Below are 19,955 nucleotides of genomic sequence, written 5' to 3' on the forward strand. Positions count from 1 at the left end.
AACAATGACTGGCAGCTGTGGTTTCAGATGCAGCCAGGATTGAACGTGGGACCTTGTGCATGCGAAGCAGACCCTGAACCACAGTCCTATGGCCACTCGCTTTGAGGATACCTGCATTTAAGAGCCATTAGAAGTCAGAATTTACTCTTAGTCTTGGACTCTTGCTCTCCTGGCTCTTAGCCAGCGCATGGCTCAACCTTCACATAGGATGGAGCCCACAAGCAGAAAGACTGAGATGCAGCTCAGACTTCTTTTCACTATAAAGGTAAAGGGACCCCTGACCATTAGGTCCAGTCGTGACCGACTCTGGGGTTGTGGCGCTCATCTCGCTTTATTGGCCAAGGGAGTCGGTGTACAGCTTCCCGGTCATGTGGCCAGCATGACTAAGCCGCTTCTGGCGAACCAGAGCAGCGCACAGAAACGCCGTTTACCTTCCCACTGGAGCAGTACCTATTTATCTACTTGCACTTTGACATGCTTTCGAACTGCTAGGTTGGCAGGAGCTGGGACTGAACAATGGGAGCTCACCCTGTCGCGGGGATTCGAACTGCCAACCTTCTGATTGGCAAGTGCTAGGCTCTGTGGTTTAACCCACAGTGCCACCCGCGTCCCTTTTTTCTTTTCACTGTAACCACATGATAAAGCCTGCCTTCAGGTTCCTGCTGTGGACTGAATGTGAATAAAACTTTATTCCTGCTTTTAAAGAAGACTGTGTTGTGTTGTTATTATTCTAAGAGGGAGATAAAGGGGAAACTTACCAGGAACAATCCAGACTGGACAAGCCAGACCTGTTTGCTTCATTCATTAAACGGTTCTAATGAATCATCAACTTGCTTCCAATAAGTTGCAAAGGCAATGTGCGCTGCTGTTTACTCACTAGCGTGAGTGAGGAGGGATAATATCAAAACAATATATCCTCTCCTACCTTCCTTGACATTCCCACAGCTTTTACGCCTAGTGTCCTCTGCACACTTTCGCTGGGTGCAAAGGTTTGGGGCTGCTGCCAGAGCCATGGGTTGCGCTGGGGCATTTCGCCCCCAGTAAGAATTAATGCCCTATGCGATGCTGCTAATTTCCGAGTCCTGCATCCTGCTCAGCACGGAGTACCAGAAAACCTCGGAGACGATATGCCCTAACAACTGAGGGAGGGAAGAAGAAGCGTCTTACAGAGCGATTTTCGGCGAAGTTAGCACCGTTCGTGGAGCTTATAAAGGGGCTTCGTGGGAAAGGCTGTAGCTGAGTCTCAGAGCATCTCCAACCCTGGAGAACGGCTGCCAGTCAGTGTAGACAGTACTGAGGCAGATGGACCAATGAGTGTGAGTCCATGGGAGGCAGCTTCCTGTTCGCGTATGTATGTCACACTCGGGCAAACTGGAACAGGATCGCCTTCTTATGGAGCGCAAACGCTTTTCCTGCCCCGGGAATGCGCCAATCCACCGGAACTTCTTCCACAGTAAATCTGTTGGCCTTTAACGTCCCGCTGGGCGGCTCTTCGCTTGCTTTTGGTGCAACAGAATCACGCCGGCACCCTTCTGCAAGCTGGGGCGCTCATCCTGGAGATGGGAGGGGGAATCCTTCCCAAGCCAGGATGCCGCGCATATTTGTGCAAGCTCCAGACAGCCCCCGGGGGGAAACGTGGGCGGAGAACCAACCGCTTTGCAGCAGGCTCAAGCGGCGCTGTTTCACCTGGCCGGTCCACATCCCTTCCCAATGTTCAAGGGTCTTATGTTGTCCGACGTTCGCCCTATGCAGAGTAGACCCATTAAAACTGACGTTCTCGACTAACTTGGGTGTGTTCATATTAATGGGTCTACCCTGAGTGCAACTTGAGGGGGCGAAGAAGCTCCCCGCACTTAGAAGAGAAGCATGCTGGATGAAAAGCGAGGCAGAATCCTTCTCCTGCTGGATTTCTGCCTGCAAGGGTTTTGAATTCATTGCACCGCGGAGAAGCCGCCACCAACAGCCTAAGGCGGGGTAGCCTGGGCCCTGGGAGCGGGACTTGTGCATGTGGGACCTGATCCGAAGCTGCTGAATCTCGGGAGCAGCGTGCGCCCTCGGAAGAAGTAGAGGAGGAGGGGGGTACCCACGTGGGCGAAGGTCGGCCTATTAAGAGTTCCTCAGGCTGCTTTCACTTTCCTCTTTTGGCCCCTAGAATTGTATTTTTTTGGGGGGGGGGGAGGGAGGGGAGACATCCAAAGCTCAGAGAGAGAGGAAAAAATCCAGCCCTGCTAGAAGCGAAAATATTTGGATTTATAAGTTTAAGCAGATGTTTGCCACTCCCTCTTCCGAAGAAAACCACACTGAAGTCAAAGGGATTTAAGTGTCCTTTTTGGCACCGTTGCGCTATTCTTCTCTGTGACCAGCATCTACATTTCCGGTGCCCCTAAAATACCACGAAGCTGTAACAAGGGGACGGGGTGAGAAGAAACAATGAAACACACAATTGGCACATTTGCAAAGCTAAGCTGGGCTCCGCCCCCCGTATGGTTTCAGATTGGATGTGAGGAATTGCCTGCATTGCGGGGGGTTGGACTAGATGACCCGTGGGGTCCCAACTCTGAATGGAGACGAGAGCGAGCGTGAGAGCAGTGCATTGGTCTGTGGGGTGGGGAATACCTTTCCGTAGGGCCAACCAAAACATAGTTGTGAGCAAGGTTCTGGATCTCCCAGAGCTCTTCTGTGAAGAAGTGGCGTGGGGGACTCGGAACTTTGCTCTCCATCATCTTTGGATGCAATAGTTGTTGGTCCTACAGCAACCTTACTCCCCACTGCCAAAAAAAATAAAAAATGATCCAACGCGGCTTCCTTTCATTTCCAGTTTATCCACTTCTAACAAACAACTTCTCTCTATGTTGTGCATTAAGGAACAACATAGGAAGGCCTTTGGTTCACCTCGCGCTCTATACAGTGGTACCTCGTGTTACAGACGCTTCAGGTTACAGACTCCGCTAACCCAGAAATAGTACCTCGGGTTAAGAACATTGCTTCAGGATGAGAACAGAAATCGTGCTCCGGCAGCGCGGCAGCAGCGGGAGGCTCCATTAGCTACAGTGGTGCTTCAGGTTAAGAACAGTTTCAGGTTAAGAACGGACCTCCAGAACGAATTAAGTTCTTACCCCGAGGTACCACTGTAGTCTACACCAGGCTTCCTCAACCTCGCCCTCCAGATGTTTTTGAGACTACATTTCCCATCATCCCTGACCACTGGTCCTGCTAGCTAGGGATCATGGGAATTGTGGGCCAAAAACATCTGGAGGACCGAGGTTGAGGAAGCCTGGTCTACACGCCCTGCTTCGGCTCTCCAAAAAACCCGACGGGTGCTCCTTCCTACCATCCCTTTTCCTGCAGTAGAGCATAAGACTCCATCTTGGGGCCATCGTGGGTTTGAGCCCCACGTCGGTCGAAACATTCCTGCGTTGCAGGGGGAGGGACTAGATGACCCACGTGGTCCCTTCCAACTCTGCCTGCAACTCTGTGAAATCTACCCCTGCCCCTTTAAACCGGAGATTGAAGCAGAGCACTCACTGGCCTACTAAGCTGCGCACGCTCTCCATGCGCTTCCAGTAGCATGTTTACGACAGCCAGACAAGGGCTGCGCGCACACACGCCACGCGTTTAAAGCGCACAGCTCCCCCGCTCCGCAAAGGACCATGGGAACTGTAGCTTAAGGGTGCTGTGACTCGAAGCCCTGTGGCGGGTAAACTATCGTTCCCAAGATTTCTCGTGTGTGTGTGTGTGTGATGTAATCTGCTTCAGATGTATGGTGCGTAACCAACCGAGGAGAGCATTTTATAATGCTACCCAAAGTCCCACGGGTTTTAAGCGCTCGGAAACTGCCTCTTCTGACGAATCTTTCTTCTGATCCTCCTAACCTGTTCCTAGGGCATTGCCAGCCTAACTAACCAACATTACCCTGACAGGCTGGCGACGCTTACCCAAACCTTTGTCACAGCACAGGCGCTTGGATTTAAACTCATCTCTAGGCCCGCCACTAACGCCACTTTCTTTCCGAGAGAAGGGACGGGCTTCAAAGACTGAATGAATTTGTTATTTCGGTCCCAGACCAGTTCCAGCCCACAAACAATATCAAGGAAGTCATACAACACGATAGGGATACACTTGAATTTGCAATTAGGTATAATTAGGTATTGCAGGCGCAATTAGTTTTGTCTTACACGGGCTGAAAGGTTTTCTCCCCGGTTCCACTGAGACTTACATTTGCTGCCTGGGTCGTGCGTAACCACCTTCCAAACGCCAGGGTGAGGAGCGCAGTTGAAGCTGCCTCGCAGAGTCACGCCAGGAAAAGGCTAGCTGTCCATTTACCCCAGAACTGCTTAGTACAGTGGAACCTCGGGTTATATACGCTTCAGGTTACATACGACTCTGCTAACCCAGAAATAGTGCTTCAGGTTAAGAACTTTGCTTCAGGATGAGAAGAGAAATCGTGCTCCGGCCGCGCAGCAGCAGCAGCGGGAGGCCCCATTAGCTAAAGTGGTGCTTCAGGTTAAGAACAGTTTCAGGTTAAGTACGGACCTCCGGAACGAATTAAGTACTTAACCCGAGGTACCACTGTATGTTTGACAGGCAGCGGCTCTCCAGGTAGCTGGGCCTTCAAACAAAAGGATCCAACAACCGCTCGCACAGCGTGTGCGCTACAGCAAGGCTCCTTGGTAGACCATCCGCTTTGCAGGCCTCTCCAGGTGGAGGAGAGACCCCGCCGCAGGTCTAAAATCCCGGAGAGCAGCTGTCAGTCGGTGTAGGGATGATGCTGAGCTAGGTGGCCCGATGATCTGACTCGCTATGAGACAGCTCCAGCGCAGCCGCTTCTAATCCGTGGATCGTTAGGGCAGCGCCCAGTCGGGTCAATTTGTTGGTTTGTTTTGTTTTCCCACGTACCTCGCCATCCACCGGGTGCAGGCAGGATCAGAAAAAAAACGTTTTTCTGTAACTGGCTCATCACCTGCGCTGTCCTTTCCTTCCCTAATCCAGGAGGATGTTCCCCACCTTCCAGGTGAAGATTTTTGGGATGGACCCTATGGCAGACTACATGCTCTTGATGGACTTCGTACCGGTGGACGACAAGCGATACCGGCAAGTACTTCTTTCCGCCCATCTTCCCGGGTTGGAAGCAAAGATTCTCATTAAGGGAGCCCAAATCGGCGCTCAGCAAACTTTGGAGTCCCGCGCAGCTCTGGGAGACTAGGGAGCACTTGTTCAGCGCTTTGCACTAAGCGGTTTACAAGTATATAAATAAACCCCAGACTCCCAAACTCCGCCGACTTTGGAGTGAGCCCCGTTGAATTCAGTTAGGACTCGCTTCTAAATGGATATGGTGGTGAGGATGGTGTTGCAAGGTCATTTGGGGGCAGAGTTGTGGGGCTGGAGTCGCCAGTGGTTCTTTTGGGGTTTGCTAGTGTTCAAGCTGTAGGATGTCGTGTTTTCACGTTCTCTTAAAATCAAAGTCTAAGGGGCGATTGAAAATATTAGGAACCAATGCAAAACAAACAAAACAAACAAAAACCTTTTTTTAAAAAAAATCCCAAAACTGAGTTCGATATAATCACTCGTAAATCCCAGATCAGGACAGTTTATTTATTTATCTAATGGATTCTCATTTGTATGGCTTTATTCCCTTATATAAACCAACCCACGAGGGAGCTCAAAAGTTGTAAATTCAGAATCTCTCTATGCATCATGTTCTAGAATTCTTGCCCTTCCCTGGAGACGGGAAAGTAACTTTTCCGTCGTGCAGCCCGATGCAGGCTTACTCTTCCCAGCTAAAGTGTCCCAAAGCCTACCACAGCCCGGCCCTACCCATCTTTACTCACGAGCAAGTCCCATTTATATTACTTGGGCTTTACTTCCAAGATAATTCACGCTTATAATTGCAACATTGAAAGCTGAAACACACACACACACCCCACCGCTCTTTTGGACTGCCGCTCCGCTCGAGCATATCGTTTCAGCGACACTGACACGCCTGGGCGGATTCCGACGTGCAAACACTTTCTTGCGTGCCAATGCCGTGGGAATGTGGGGAGCGGTGGCTCAGATGAGGGATAAGTCGCGCGGGAGGGGAGAGAGGGGAAAACACTCCCCACGGGATCCCTTGGCTCGGCAGAACCGGCAGCTTTGAGCCCTGCCATTCCAACGCGCAGGAATGCCAAGCCCGGATGGCGATTACATCCCAATTTTACTGCCTCTTTTATCGTGTTTTCGCTCCGAGGCCTCGGCAATTTGTCAGCGATTATCTCCAATTTTGTACTCGGTAAAAGAATCCGCCTCACGGCCATCCTTCCAAACGGGTTCGGTCGGTGGAAGTCGATTTCTGGCTTGCAGGCCCTTAGGAATGGTGGGTGGGATCATCGGGTTGACTGAGAACCAACCCACCCCCCTCCGCCCGATCCATCCACCCCCAAACTCGGGATAATTTAATTGGCCGCAATCTGTTGTCTGCTACAACACTCCTATGCGTGTTTATTCTGTAGGTTCTGCTGCGTTTAGGATCCTGCAGTCCTCCATTGCAATTGCTGCGTACATCAGTCAGGAAGGAAGCAACAGCCAGCTGAAAGGGAATTGGGTGTAGAGTCTGCGATCCTGTAGGCTCTGAGGAGTAAGCCCATAGAACGCAGGTCTTTGGAGCAGGGCCCCATCTATCAGAATCTGGTGTCCCACATTTCAAAGGAAGAAAACCACCATCATTATCATTTTATTATTTATTAATAGATAATGTATATATATGGTACATTTTTAGTCGCTCTCCATCTTCCAGCTCTGCACAGTTTAATCCTGGTGTCCCGAAACTAGCACCCTTGTAAGCACCTGGTCTTCTGAGTCAGATAATAATAATGATAATAATAATCCACTTAAAGTCAAGCTAGGCTTCTCAGCAGTTCATAAGAACCAATTACATAAGCAATAAAAAAAACAAAAACCCATAATTAAAACTCACAAAATAACAATCCCATTAAAAACACATCGCCAACATGGTGTCCTGCATATTTTTTGGACTACATTTCCCATCATCTCTGACAACTGGCCATACTGGCTTGGGCTGCTGGGGGCAGGAGTGCAACAACATCTGCAAGGCACCTACACTGACTACTTGCCATCGAAAGAGGTGTGTCCTCATAAGACAATGTCTAAAGTGATCTAAGTGCACCGCTGACATAGACATGTTGACGAGAGCAGTAGAAGGGACATATAAGAATGTGAAGTGGGGGAAACTGGGGAGGCGCATTTTAGGCAACAAGAGCCTCTGTCTCAGGGGTCAGCAAACTTTTTCAGCAGGGGCTGGTCCACTGTCCCTCAGACCTTGCGGGGGGCCAGACTATATTTTTTTGGGGGGGAGGGGGAATGAACGAATTCCTATGCCCCACAAATAACCCAGAGATACATTTTAAATAAAAGCACACATTCTACTCATGTAAAAACACCAGGCAGGCCCCACAAATAACCCAGAGATGCATTAAATAAAAGGACACATTCTACTCATGTAAAAACACGCTGATTCCTGGACCGTCCACAGGCCGGATTTAGAAGGCGTTTGGGCCAGATCCGGCCCCCAGCCTTAGTTTGCCTACCTATGCTCTATCTGTTCCCCAGTGCAAGGATGCATCCTCCCCCCTCCCACTTCCTCTTCCTCTGGGGAGCTGCTTGGGGAACAGCTCAGTGCTTTGCAGCCAGGAGGTCCCAGTTCCATCCTCATTATCTCTAGATAGGGCTTAGAGAGACTCCCTGTCCATGCCAGTGTGGCATGGTGGTTAGAGTGTTAGACTAGGACCGGGAGGTAAAGGTAAAGGGACCCCTGACCATTAGGTCCAGTCATGGCCAACTCTGGGGTTGCGGCGCTCATCTCGCTTTATTGCCCAAGGGAGCCGGCGTACAGCTTCTGGGTCATGTGGCCAGCATGACTAAGCCACTTCTGGCGAACCAGAGCAGCACACGGAAACACCGTTTATCTTCCCGCTTTGTTGTGCTTTCGAACTGCTAGGTTGGCAGGAGCAGGGACCGAGCAACGGGAGCTCACCCCGTCGCGGGGATTCGAACTGCCGACCTTCTGATCGGCAAGTCCTAGGCTCTGTGGTTTAACCCACAGCGCCACCCACTTGGTTATGAAGCCGACTGGGTAATCTCTGCCTCTCAGGCTAATCTACCTCACAGGGCTGTTGTGAAGATTAAGGAAGGAGGGAGATAACCACATATGCCAGATCCTTGGAGGAAATTAAAAAGACAAATACTGTAAATAATAACTCAGGAGAACCACTGCCAAGACTGATGTTCTGACTCAGTATAAGCCAGCTTCCTATATTCCCCACCTTCACACCCATCCTCCCCCTGTTATAGGCTTTGACTCCCCCCCCCCATGCCTAGGGTTTTCAAAGACCCAGTGAAAGGAGCATTTATGCGTTTTGCTCCAGGTCCAAGGCGCCTGGCAGAAAAACAAAAAAACCTGCTCCTATGAAATCCCGATGCCAAAGATGTAAATATTTAGACAGATCTCCAGCTTCCCAGGGCATTTCAGAAATGTTTGCTTGTCAAAGGCAACGGGATATAGAACATCTAATTGAGGATATCTCTCTTTTTTCTCTCCCTCCCACCCTCTCCTTCCCCTCCATTTTTTTTTGGCAAGTGATGGTTCTGCTCAACTCCGAGGCGAGAAGATTCTCCCTCTGAGCCAAAGCAGACTTTTAAATAAACAATCACAAAAAGAGAATGGCACTCTCTTGGCACTCTCTTGAATCAATGTGGACTTTGGGGAAGATAAAAACATGCAGAAAGAATAAATCGGTGGCAGGTTTTGCTGGAAACCTGCTTTGAGACTGCATTGATTTGAGCGAAGTTTCCACTGAACTCAATGGGCCTTACTTCTGAGTAAAAGGTAAAGGTAAAGGTACCCCTGCCCGTATGGGCCAGTCGTGTCCGACTCCAGGGTTGTGTGCCCATCTCACTTAAGAGGCCAGCGCTGTCTGGAGACACTTCCGGGTCACGTGGCCAGCATGACGAAGCTGCTCTGGCGAGCCAGCACCAGCGCAGCACACAGAAACGCAGTTTACCTTCCCGCTATAAAGCGGTACCTATTTATCTACTTGCACTTAGGGGTGCTTTCAAACTGCTAGGTGTTTCCGTGCGCTGCTCTGGTTCGCCAGAAGTGGCTTTGTAATGTTGGCCACATGACCCGGAAGCTGTACGCTGGCTCCCTCGGCCAATAAAGCGAGATGAGCGCCGCAACCCCAGAGTCGGCCACGACTGGACCTCTAATGCTCAGGGGTCCCTTTACCTTTACCTAGCAGGGCTGTTGTTATATTCCTACCATATCTCCATTGGACCCTACTGACTCAGTGGCCTAGGTGACTGGAGATACCTTTAGCTTGAACCAGCAGGACTCTTCCAATGTTCTTAACTTCCTAAGCACCTGATCAGCTGTTCCCACCAACTTATGGACAGCATACTAAAATATTACAGCTTCTTTGCAAGCTAGCGGTTGAGAAGCTACAAGAGCAGAAAGTGAAGTTGTTCCCATCGCACAGAAGGGAAAGCAAAGCCTGACACTTCACACACCCACATGTTAAAGTTCAGAAATGAAAGGCCCTTTCTGGAAGACATCCACTCTGACTTTGGAGCTCTTTTCTCTCATCCTAGATGTCCACGCACTGCTTTTGGTTACTCTGTGGTGAAAGGAACTCTCTGCCCATGGTCAGCGGCACCCTCTAGTTACCATCATTTTGCATCTTTCAAGGCGACGTGCTGGCAATGAGAACAATTTTTTTGGCTGAGCAGTGGCTCAGATGTTGCCCGGCCTCTGGCTGTGGTAGGTCTCTTTGTCTCGCTTCCAAGTTCCTTTGCCAAGGGCTCCCTAGATTAAAGCTACAGCCCTATACAGATGCAATACTTGACTGTCCCACAATTACCACATATTTGCTTAGTTTCCTTGTGGGGTAGGCAGAGCAGTCCAAGTTACCCACTGCTGCCGCCAGAGCTCTGAAACATGGGAAAGGGGTCTCCATGTCTACTGCCCAGCCACAGATCGGGCCTGATCTGTGTGCTAGCTCTGCGTTGGCGCAGCAATTACTCTTGCATGGAGCCCAGTACTGGCTGGCACTGGCTGGGATACCAGCTTGGGATCTGGTGGATCTTGGACCATCTCAGTCCTGCCCCCCAACAGAGCGCCCCATTTTGGGGCTTTCAGCTCTGGATGGGATGGTGTTCCTTCTGCCTATTACTGTTGAAATCAAATATACCTACAAAGCTGATATTTTGTCACCTGCTCAAAAATTTTTTGTTTCACCAAGTGCTTTGTCAGTGCTGACCATTTGTTCTTGATTTTACCATTTTATAATTTCTTTATAATTTAATACATTTATTTTGCTTTAAACAAATACAGATAAACAACCAAAATTACAAAAGAAAAATCAATAATAATAATAATAATAATAATGGAAAAAGCTAAAAAAAACTACAAAAAATATCAGAGTACATGGCATAGAACATAAGCCATTATGGGAAAGAAAAAAGAAAAAGGAAAGAAGAAGGAGGGGGGGAAAGGGGGGGGAGAGGAAAATGATCCAAAACACAAGAAGGCTCGTCTATTGCACGCTTCCGTCAAGGTCACAACAGATCATTATTCTTATAAATTCTCTCTATCTGCATTCCATACCTCATCTTGGTATCAGGGAACATTTCCCTATTTTATAATTTCTTGTACACCACCACCATTATATATTATATATTATATATTATATATTATATATTATATATTATATATTATATATTATATATTATATATTATATATTATATATTATATATTATATATTATATATTATATATTATATATTATATATTATATATTATATATTATATATTATATATTATATATTATATTTATTATATACAGTGGTGCCTCGCAAGACGAAAAGAATCCGTTCTGTGATTCTCTTCGTCTAGCGGACGAGCAAGCCCATTGACAGATTAGCGGATTAGCGCTATTAGCGGCTTTTAGCGGCTTATCTGCTGATTGGATCAGCTGATAAGTGGCTTAGTGGCTTAGAAAAAGGGGGGGAAGGGGGGGAAAAACCAGCAGGAACTTGCAAGACATTTTCGTCTTGCGAAGCAAGCCCATAGGAAATTCGTTTTGCGAAGCACCTCCAAAACGGAAAACTCTTTCGTCTAGCGAGTTTTCCGTCTTGCGAGGCATTCGTCTTGCGGGGCACCACTGTATTATATATTATATATTAGCAGATAGATATAGATAGATAGATATATTGGCAGTTTATAAACGCTATCATAAATTAAACCTGACTACAGTAGATGTGACCTTTGCCCAAATGCAATACTTACCTATTACCTTGAAGTTCTTCTTGTCCCCCACAAGGCTCAAGGCAGTGCGTGTGGTTTTCCTCCCTGCTCTCCATCTTATCCTCACAACAACCCTTTGAGGTAGGTTACATTGAGAGAGAGAGAGAGGCTCAAGGTCACCCAGGGAGCTTCACGGCAGAGTGGGGACTTGAACCAGGGTCTTGCCTAGTAGGGTCTAACACCATTGCACCACACTGCCTCACTTTCTAATCATACTGTTAAAAATGGTACACTATTGCTGCGCTAATGAAAAACACCTAAATATTTTTGAAGTCCATTGAGACAGGGTGATGCTGATTTCGACAGAGTAAATAAACAACCCCGTTCTTTAAATTGGTTGTTTATTTAACCTATCTGAAGAACAGGGTGCTTATTTGATGTATCAAAATCGATGTTTTTACAAGTGTTGAATTCGCTGTTGGCAACGTAGATTCACAAATGTAAAACTTAGCATGGCGGCTAACCCACTGCTGGCTTTTCTCCCCATACAGATATGCATTTCACAGTTCCTCCTGGCTGGTGGCTGGCAAGGCAGACCCTGCAACTCCAGGGAGAGTCCATTATCACCCAGATTCCCCGGCTAGGGGAGCCCAGTGGATGAAACAGATTGTCTCCTTTGATAAACTCAAGCTCACTAACAATTTATTGGATGACAATGGACATGTAAGTGTTGTCTTGGAGAGGGCGAAGCTAACTGGGAAACATTGAACAATATAATAATGGAATGAGTCTTGGGTGTGGGATGGTTCTTGCAGTTGGGTGCTAAGTGGTGCTCTGTATCTGGCACAGATCCTGCCAGTACAAGGGGATCTGCAACAGCTGCCTATAAGGCCATTGAGCCAATTTTAAGATTCTGCTCCTTGCATAAAGGTAAAGGGACTCCTGACCATTAGGTCCAGTCGTGACCGACTCTGGGATTGATGCGCTCATCTCACTTTATTGGCCAAGGGAGCTGGCGTACAGCTTCCGGGTCATGTGGCCAGCATGACTAAGCCACTTCTGGCGAACCAGAGTAGCACACGGAAACGCTGTTTACCTTCCCACTGGAGCGGTACCTATTTATCTACTTGCACTTTGATGTGCTTTCAAACTGCTAGGTTGGCAGGAGCAGGGACCGAGCAACGGGAGCTCACCCCGTCGCAGGGATTCAAACCGCCGACCTTCTGATCGACAAGTCCTAGGCTCTGTGGTTTAACCCACAGTGCCACCCATGTCCCTGCTCCTTGCATACAAAGCCCTAAATGACTCTGGACCAGAAACGCCCCCCCCAACACATTTTACCTTCTGCTCCTCAGCAAGTGCACTACAATCAGCTAATAGAACCCAGTTGGTTATCAGCTCATGGTAACACAGAGGTGGGCTTTTCTACTGCTGACACCAGTGTTGTAGAAACCCCTCCCTGATGAAATTTGAGAAGCCCCATCAGCATTGGCATTCTGCTGGCCCCTAGAGACACTGCAGTTTCACAAGTCTCCCGCTGAACTGAACTTCTGATTTTATTGTTTACACTGCTTGCTTTTTTAAAAAACCCAAAACACACCATTGTCATGCTTTTTAAACTGCTTGTTTGTTGCATATTTTACTTGAAGACATTTTGGTGCCCAAGCAGGTTGCCTTATTTAATTTGCACGAGAACAACTTGCAAACCTGAATGTATTTATTTGAGAGCCCAGGCCCTCCGAAATTACGGCAGGCAGAAGCATGGTTCAAAGTGTCCTGGACTTCAGAATGCATAACTTTTTGATGGGGTTGCTTCCTTCTTTAGTGGCACCCATAAAAAAACTAAGCTAGAAGAGATTGCACACCCTCCAAGCCAGATTAATGAAATGTTTCAAATCAAAATCATTGGGATTTACTGACTCAAATAAAGAGGCTGTGTGGTCAAAAGGCCTGGTGTGTGTGTGTGTGTGTGTGTGAGAGAGAGAGAGAGAGAGAGAGAGAGAGAGAGAGAGTAGCTAGCACAGGTGTGTAGTACCTATGGTCTAATCACTGCTTCTCAGCCTAGCCTACCTCATAGGGTTGTTGTGGGAGTTAAATGAGGAGTTGGAGAATCATGGGTGCCACCTGGAGCTCCTTGGAAAAAATGTGGAATATTGGCATCCGTTGACACAATGAACAAATAATGTTTAGGTATCCTGGTTCCTAATTGTATAGCGCTTTGTACACCAGCATCATCACCTTGAACTTAACCCAGTAGCTAACTGGCAGCCAGTGCAGTTTTCTCAGCAGTGGGCATTGATATTTTGCTCCAGATTTCTTTTTTTCCCTTTTTTTTGGGGGGGGGGCACAGTGATTTCATAAATAAATCCACCCAAATGATTTACATTGCACACCAGTAGACCTTGTTGAGTCCTTCTGCGGTCCAGATGTCTCCTCAAAGTTAGGGGTGCACAGATTGACCCCCCTCACCCCCAGTCTGCCCCCTCTGTGACATGGTATACTTCAACTAGGTAATTTGAAACTCTGTATTTAATGGTCTTATTGGGGGGAGGGAGGTATGGACTTTTCAGATGGGAATGTGAATTGCTTCACATACTTCAAAATATGGTAAGAAGCCAACTCTGCTGTGCTCGGGGGGGGGGGGATTTCCTATCAAGCAGGGGCCCAGACGTCTGCCCCAAAGCCTTGCCCCCGATTGGCACCGCTGTCAGTTTCCTGCATGGGACCTTCCTTTGCCTCTCTGCTTTCCATCTTGCTGTTGTAGAATGACTCAGTTACGATCTCCCTTGCTCGTTTTATCATCCAGATCATTTTGAACTCCATGCACAGATACCAGCCCCGCTTCCACGTGGTCTACGTGGATCCTAGGAAAGACAGCGAGAAATACGCGGAAGAGAACTATAAGACTTTTGTCTTCGAGGAGACCCGCTTCACCGCAGTGACCGCCTACCAGAACCATCGGGTGAGTATCTGGAGTTCATTATTGAGACACAAACCTTCCGTCCGGTACTTCATTTATCAGCAAAAGAAAGAAAGAAAAGAAAAAGCACCTTTCCCAACCTTCTCTTCGAGCCACATGATGGATGGAGAGCCGGAAAAGAGAAGGCAGGAGAGAGAGAGAGAGAGAGAGAGAGAGAGAGAGAGAGAGAGAGAGAGAGATTGTTAAGAGCAGTCAATCAACTGATATTGTTTTTTTTAAAAAAAATCCTACCAGCCACAAAACAACTATCCATAAAGTGCTTTAAGGTGATGTGTCCCCAGTTAAATCAGCTCAGATGTGATGAGACTACGCAGATGGGATCAAACTGGTTGAGATGCAAAAATTGCTTGCAGACTCCTTCGGAAGAAATGTATGAAATGCATTGCATAAGTTGGGCTCCAAAACCAATCTCCCCCCTCCCCCCAAAAAAACCCCAAGGAGGCAAACCTAAAAAGGCACTAAAGGAAATTACATTTGCAAGTGCTCTCCAGTTTCTCCTCCTACTATTACTATTGCTACTATTACTGTTACTATTTTAATGTATATACAAAACAGGCCTCTAAGCAGATATTATGCCCAGCACATTTTGAGTATAACAAGCTCTTCATCCAAGGCAGTTAAAATAATTCAGAAATTATTATTCAATCATAGAATCATAGAATCATAGAATCATAGAGTTGGAAGAGACCACAAGGGCCATCGAGTCCAACCCCCTGCCAAGCAGGAAACACCATCAGAGCACTCCTGACATATGGATGTCAAGCCTCTGCTTAAAGACCTCCAAAGTAGGAGACTCCACCACACTCCTTGGCAGCAAATTCCACTGTCAAACAGCTCTTACTGTCAGGAAGTTCTTCCTAATGTTTAGGTGGAATCTTCTTTCTTGTAGTTTGGATCCATTGCTCCGTGCCCGCTTCTCTGGAGCAGCAGAAAACAACCTTTCTCCCTCCTCTATGTGACATCCTTTTATATATTTGAACATGGCTATCATATCACTCCTTATCACCATAAAATGAAGAGGTGTTAACAGTGCCATGCTATATATACACACATGCATACTACTACTACTACTACTACTACTACTACTACTACTACTACTAAAAAACCTTTATTGTCACTACACCACCTGTGTGCAGTGAAATTAAATGAGCCCCCCCCCCATACACTCAGTCTTGTTCACACTCAGAGGTAAGTCTCCTTGAATTCAGTGGGGCTTACTCCCAGGTAAAGTGGGTAAAGATTATATAACTTGTCACTCTGCCATTTAAAAAGATTTCTGTGCCTCTGGGCCCTCCACACTCAGAACTGCCAAACTTCATTTTTTTTAAAAAAAAGATTTTTATTGAAGTTTCACAAATTATATAATAACAAACAAGACAATAATACAAACAAACAAAGAAAGAAACAAAAACAAGTATAATTTCAATCCCTTATTTTCTTGTAACTTACTTCCCCGACTTCCTCATACCTCGCCTTTCTGTATTCCAATTTCCAATTATTAATTCAGCAAATCCTCTCCCTTGTTAACCATTTACATTTTTAGACTTTCTTTTCTTTTTACTTAATCATTACGGCTAGAAACCACATAATTTCTAAACCCACGTCATTCTAACATTCTAACATTCAATAATTTTACAATGTTTCCTAAGATAGTCCTTAAATTTCTTCCAGTCTTCTTCCGCTGTCTCTCTTCCCTGGTCTCGGATTCTGCCGGTCATCTCTGCCAGTCCCATATAGTCTGCCAAACTTCAAGGGAGCTTTGTTTGTGGTTTCTGTCGAGTGTGAATTGCCTCTAGAGAAGGAAAATGCAAGACAGAAGGGGAAAAAATGTCTACACAACCAATTTTTACCAGCTTCCTATTAATATTTACTAGGCTTCCTATTATTATTGAGTTGTATCCTGCTCAAAGTGGATGCATTGAAATTAATGCACATGACTAACTCAAGTTTATCCATTTCAGTGGGTCTGCTCTGAGTTATAACTTAGTTGGATGGCAGTTTCTTATTGATTTGTTTAGAAGGTTTTTATATTGTTTAGCTACAGTAATCTCTAAGCAGCATACAAGGGATGAAACACAATGAAAATGGACAGCGGTTACAACCATACGATCACAAATGGGTGCTAGAATGAAAAAAAATCTTCAGGAGGCACTGGAAACTCAACACAGAGGGGGTCCTGTCTGACCTCATCGAGACGGGAGTTGCATAAAATTGGCCGCTCGGTGCTGAATGCACGGCTCCTCGTAGATCCAAACCATGGGTAGGCAAACTAAGGCCCGGGGGCCGGATCCAGCCCAATTGCCTCCTAAATCCGGCCCGCAGATGGTCTGGGAATCAGAGTGTTTTTATATTAGTAGAATGTGTGCTTTTCTTTAAAATGCATCTCTGGGTTATTTGTGGGGCGTAGGGATTCGTTTATTCCCCCCCCCCATATAGTCTGGCCCCCCGCAAGGTCTGAGGGATAGTGGACCGGCCCCCTGCTGAAAAAGTTTGCTGACCCTTGATCCAAACTCGGCATCTGAGCCATGGGGGAGCACTAACAGCGACCCCCCCTAAAGACTTCAACAATTGGTTTAGTGGAAGGGCTATGTATTTTGTAAGAAATCTGTGCCCCCTCCCCCAAAAAACTAAAATTCCAAGGGATCCCTAGAGAGAGGAAATGACTTTCAAACCACAGCATAAGTATTGCTTGAGAAAGACATACAGTGGTACCTCGGGTTACATACGCTTCAGGTTACAGACGCTTCAAGTTTACAGACTCTGCTAACCCAGTAATAGTACCTCAGGTTAAGAACTTTGCTTCAGGATGAGAACAGAAATCATGTTCCGGCGGCGCGGCAGCAGCAGGAGGCCCCATTAGCTAAGTACGGACCTCCGGAACAAATTAAGTACTTAACCCGAGGTACCACTGTATTCAGAAGGAGGAACAGGGGCAGCTATGCTACAAATAAGCCCTATGACAGGAGTTAAAAGGGGTTGGTTTCCCTCTCCCCCCCTTTTATTTTGTAAGAACTAGGGTGTTGCAGGAGGAAGATTTGGGATGAATCAGAAAAAGAGCCCCCACCTTTCTATCCAGCAGCAGGGTTCCGTGAATGGAATTTCCTCATATGTTGTCTGGATCCAACCCACAGTCTATAAACCAATTGGAAATTGTTGTTGTTGCTATATATATTTTGTTTGTCATCTGCCCTGCACTCGGGTCCCAGGGCTGGTTACAACAATTTAAAATGCAACAATTAAAAAAAATTCTATTCAACACATTCACAAAAATAGGGTGGACCCTTTAAAAAACAAAAAGGCATCTCAGGTGTCAAAGGCCAAGGAAAAGAGGCGATTTGCAGATTAGCAATGTGGATTAAAAGCAAAATGTATATTCCTACCCCCACTTCAAAGGCAGTTGTGTTTTTGACATAGATCTTGTTGAAGTGACTCAGTAAGCAGTAGCTATGAAAATATGGCCCTAAATAGATTTGTGAAGCAAAAGTGACCCGTCTAGCACACCTGGAACACTTACCTCCCTTGGCTTGATCCTAAAGCAAATTAAGACGAGAAAGTCCAAATCCAAAATATTGCAGTGGTAAAACTACAATTCGTAAAGCGTAAAACAGCACTTGTTTGCTCTGTATCATGGAAAGATGCAGCTAAATCCCTAAAACCATAATTTGTTAACAAAACAGATTAAAGTCCTAAAGCAAAACGTTCCAGCTTCTTCTGCTGCTCCGATGGCTTTAAGACTTTGATATCTCTGTTTTTTTAGTCACTGCTAATATAGCTATGGATGCATATTTGTCTTACATGTTTCACGTATGTGTCATGCTCCCTAGATAATCCCATGGCTTTGAATGGGGGTCTTTGGGAAATATGGCAACTGTGAATTGCTGGATTTCAACTTAGAAGCACACTAGTCCAACTTAGCAGTGATTTAGTAAGAACAGCTGTTAATAACTTCCATCCACAAACCAGTAACAACATAGCGCTTGGACCCAACCAGTTCAGACATCTCCCCAGCGTGCTCGCTTAGATGTTGTTTCTGTTGCACACACTGTAAATATTTCTAGTTACAGGTAGGTAGCCGTGTTGGTCTGCCGGAGTCAAAGCAAAATACCAAAATTCCTTCCAGTAGCACCTTAGAGACCAACTAAGTTTGTTATTGGTGTGCATGCTCATACCAATTACAAACTTAGTTGGTCTCTAAGGTGCTACTGGAAGGAACTGTAAATATTGTTAGGATCACTGATAACCTTTCTTAAACACAAAGCAAGCAAGCTTGTTGTCTGCTGTTCCGGAGGGTAGGACCTGAACCAATGTATTCAAATGGCAAGAGATTGTGTCTAAACATTAGGAATAACTTTCTGATAAGAGCTGTTTGGCAGCGGAACTGATGGCCTTGAACGGTTGTGGACTATCCTTCACTATCGGTTTTTAAACAGAGGTTGGATGGCTATCTGCCAGGGATTCTTTAGCTGTGATTCCTGTGTTGCAGGGGGTGGACTAGATGCCCCTTGGGGTGCCTTCCAAAATGGCAATACTTTATAGCCCCACCACCAACTCCAAGCTAATTGCACAGACTGTGAGTTGTACCCAACTGTTCTCAGATTAGACTCATGAAAATCAATGGATATAAGTTGGCCATAGCCATGCCTATTATTTGCAATGGGTCAACTCTGAGTAGGATTAACACTAGGTAAGACCCCAAGTCTCTTTCTTGACATTACAGCTCCTGAGTTCATAATCTTAAAATCACAACAACAGGAAACAGCTTACACCACTGTGTAACTAGGCTGGAAAGAAACTTGAATTTGGGTTTATCAAAGTACTACTATTGAGTCTTTCTACCTATGAGACTATGGGACGCGGGTGGCGCTGTAGGTTAAACCACAAAGCCTAGGACTTGCCGATCAGAAGGTCGGCAGTTCGAATCCCCGTGACGGGGTGAGCTCCCGTTGCTCGGTCCCTGCTCCTGCCAACCTAGCAGTTCGAAAGCACGTCAAAGTGCAAGTAGATAAATAGGTACCGCTCTGGCGGGAAGGTAAACGGTGTTTCCGTGCGCTGCTCTGGTTCGCCAGAGGTGGCTTAGTATTGTTGGCCACATGACCCGAAAGCTGTACGCTGGCTCCCTTGGCCAATAAAGCAAGATGAGCGCCACAACCCCAGAGTCGGTCACGACTGGACCTAATGGTCAGGGGTCCCTTTACCTTGACTACCTATGAGACTGTGTACAGAAAGATGAGGAGCACTTGTAGAGAATTTGCAGCAGCTTCATAATGCCCTAATTCACAGCGTCCCCTTGCAGTGAGGGGAACCATGATAGATGAGAACAGGTTCGAAACTGGATTGTGTTTGTAGTGCAGACAAGCCCATCACCAGAGCTACTGAGAGAAGGATCAGTAATGGACTGTCAGAGCCAGCCCATTGCTTTTTGTTCTACTAAACTCTTTCTACAGGCCTGACAGAGTCCTCTGGCTGAATAATCTGCATTCAGCTTTTTGAGTCTCAAAGCAAGTTGCGTAGACTGCCTAGGGAGTTGCCCTCCTCCTCTTTCTGCTGCAGCAGTTCATCTGCTAAGCCCGTCCCTTGGTTTCTGAAGGAATTTGATCACCCTGGGAGGCCTTGAAGTATTATCTCCCCCCCCCCAAGAAGCTGGCAAGGGTTCCATGTTTTGCCTTAAAGAAAACCTCC

The 19,955-nt window shown here is 46.7% G+C and overlaps 1 protein-coding gene across 3 annotated transcripts in view; it reads left to right on the forward strand.

The window, feature by feature from the left end:
• The window catches only part of TBX1 (T-box transcription factor 1), a 49,741-nt gene that overhangs the window by 16,476 nt on the left and 13,310 nt on the right, over positions 1–19,955 (forward strand). For all 3 annotated transcript variants that reach the window (XM_083479045.1, XM_083479043.1, XM_083479044.1), the window contains 3 exons: positions 4,990–5,091; positions 11,848–12,019; positions 14,103–14,258. In XM_083479045.1, the coding sequence (XP_083335171.1) occupies positions 4,990–5,091; positions 11,848–12,019; positions 14,103–14,258 (430 nt within the window). The remainder of the gene's footprint in view (positions 1–4,989; positions 5,092–11,847; positions 12,020–14,102; positions 14,259–19,955) is intronic.

This window comes from Podarcis liolepis (assembly GCF_965112155.1).
Source record: "Podarcis liolepis genome assembly, chromosome: 15".
Classification (NCBI taxonomy): Eukaryota; Metazoa; Chordata; class Lepidosauria; order Squamata; family Lacertidae; genus Podarcis; species Podarcis liolepis.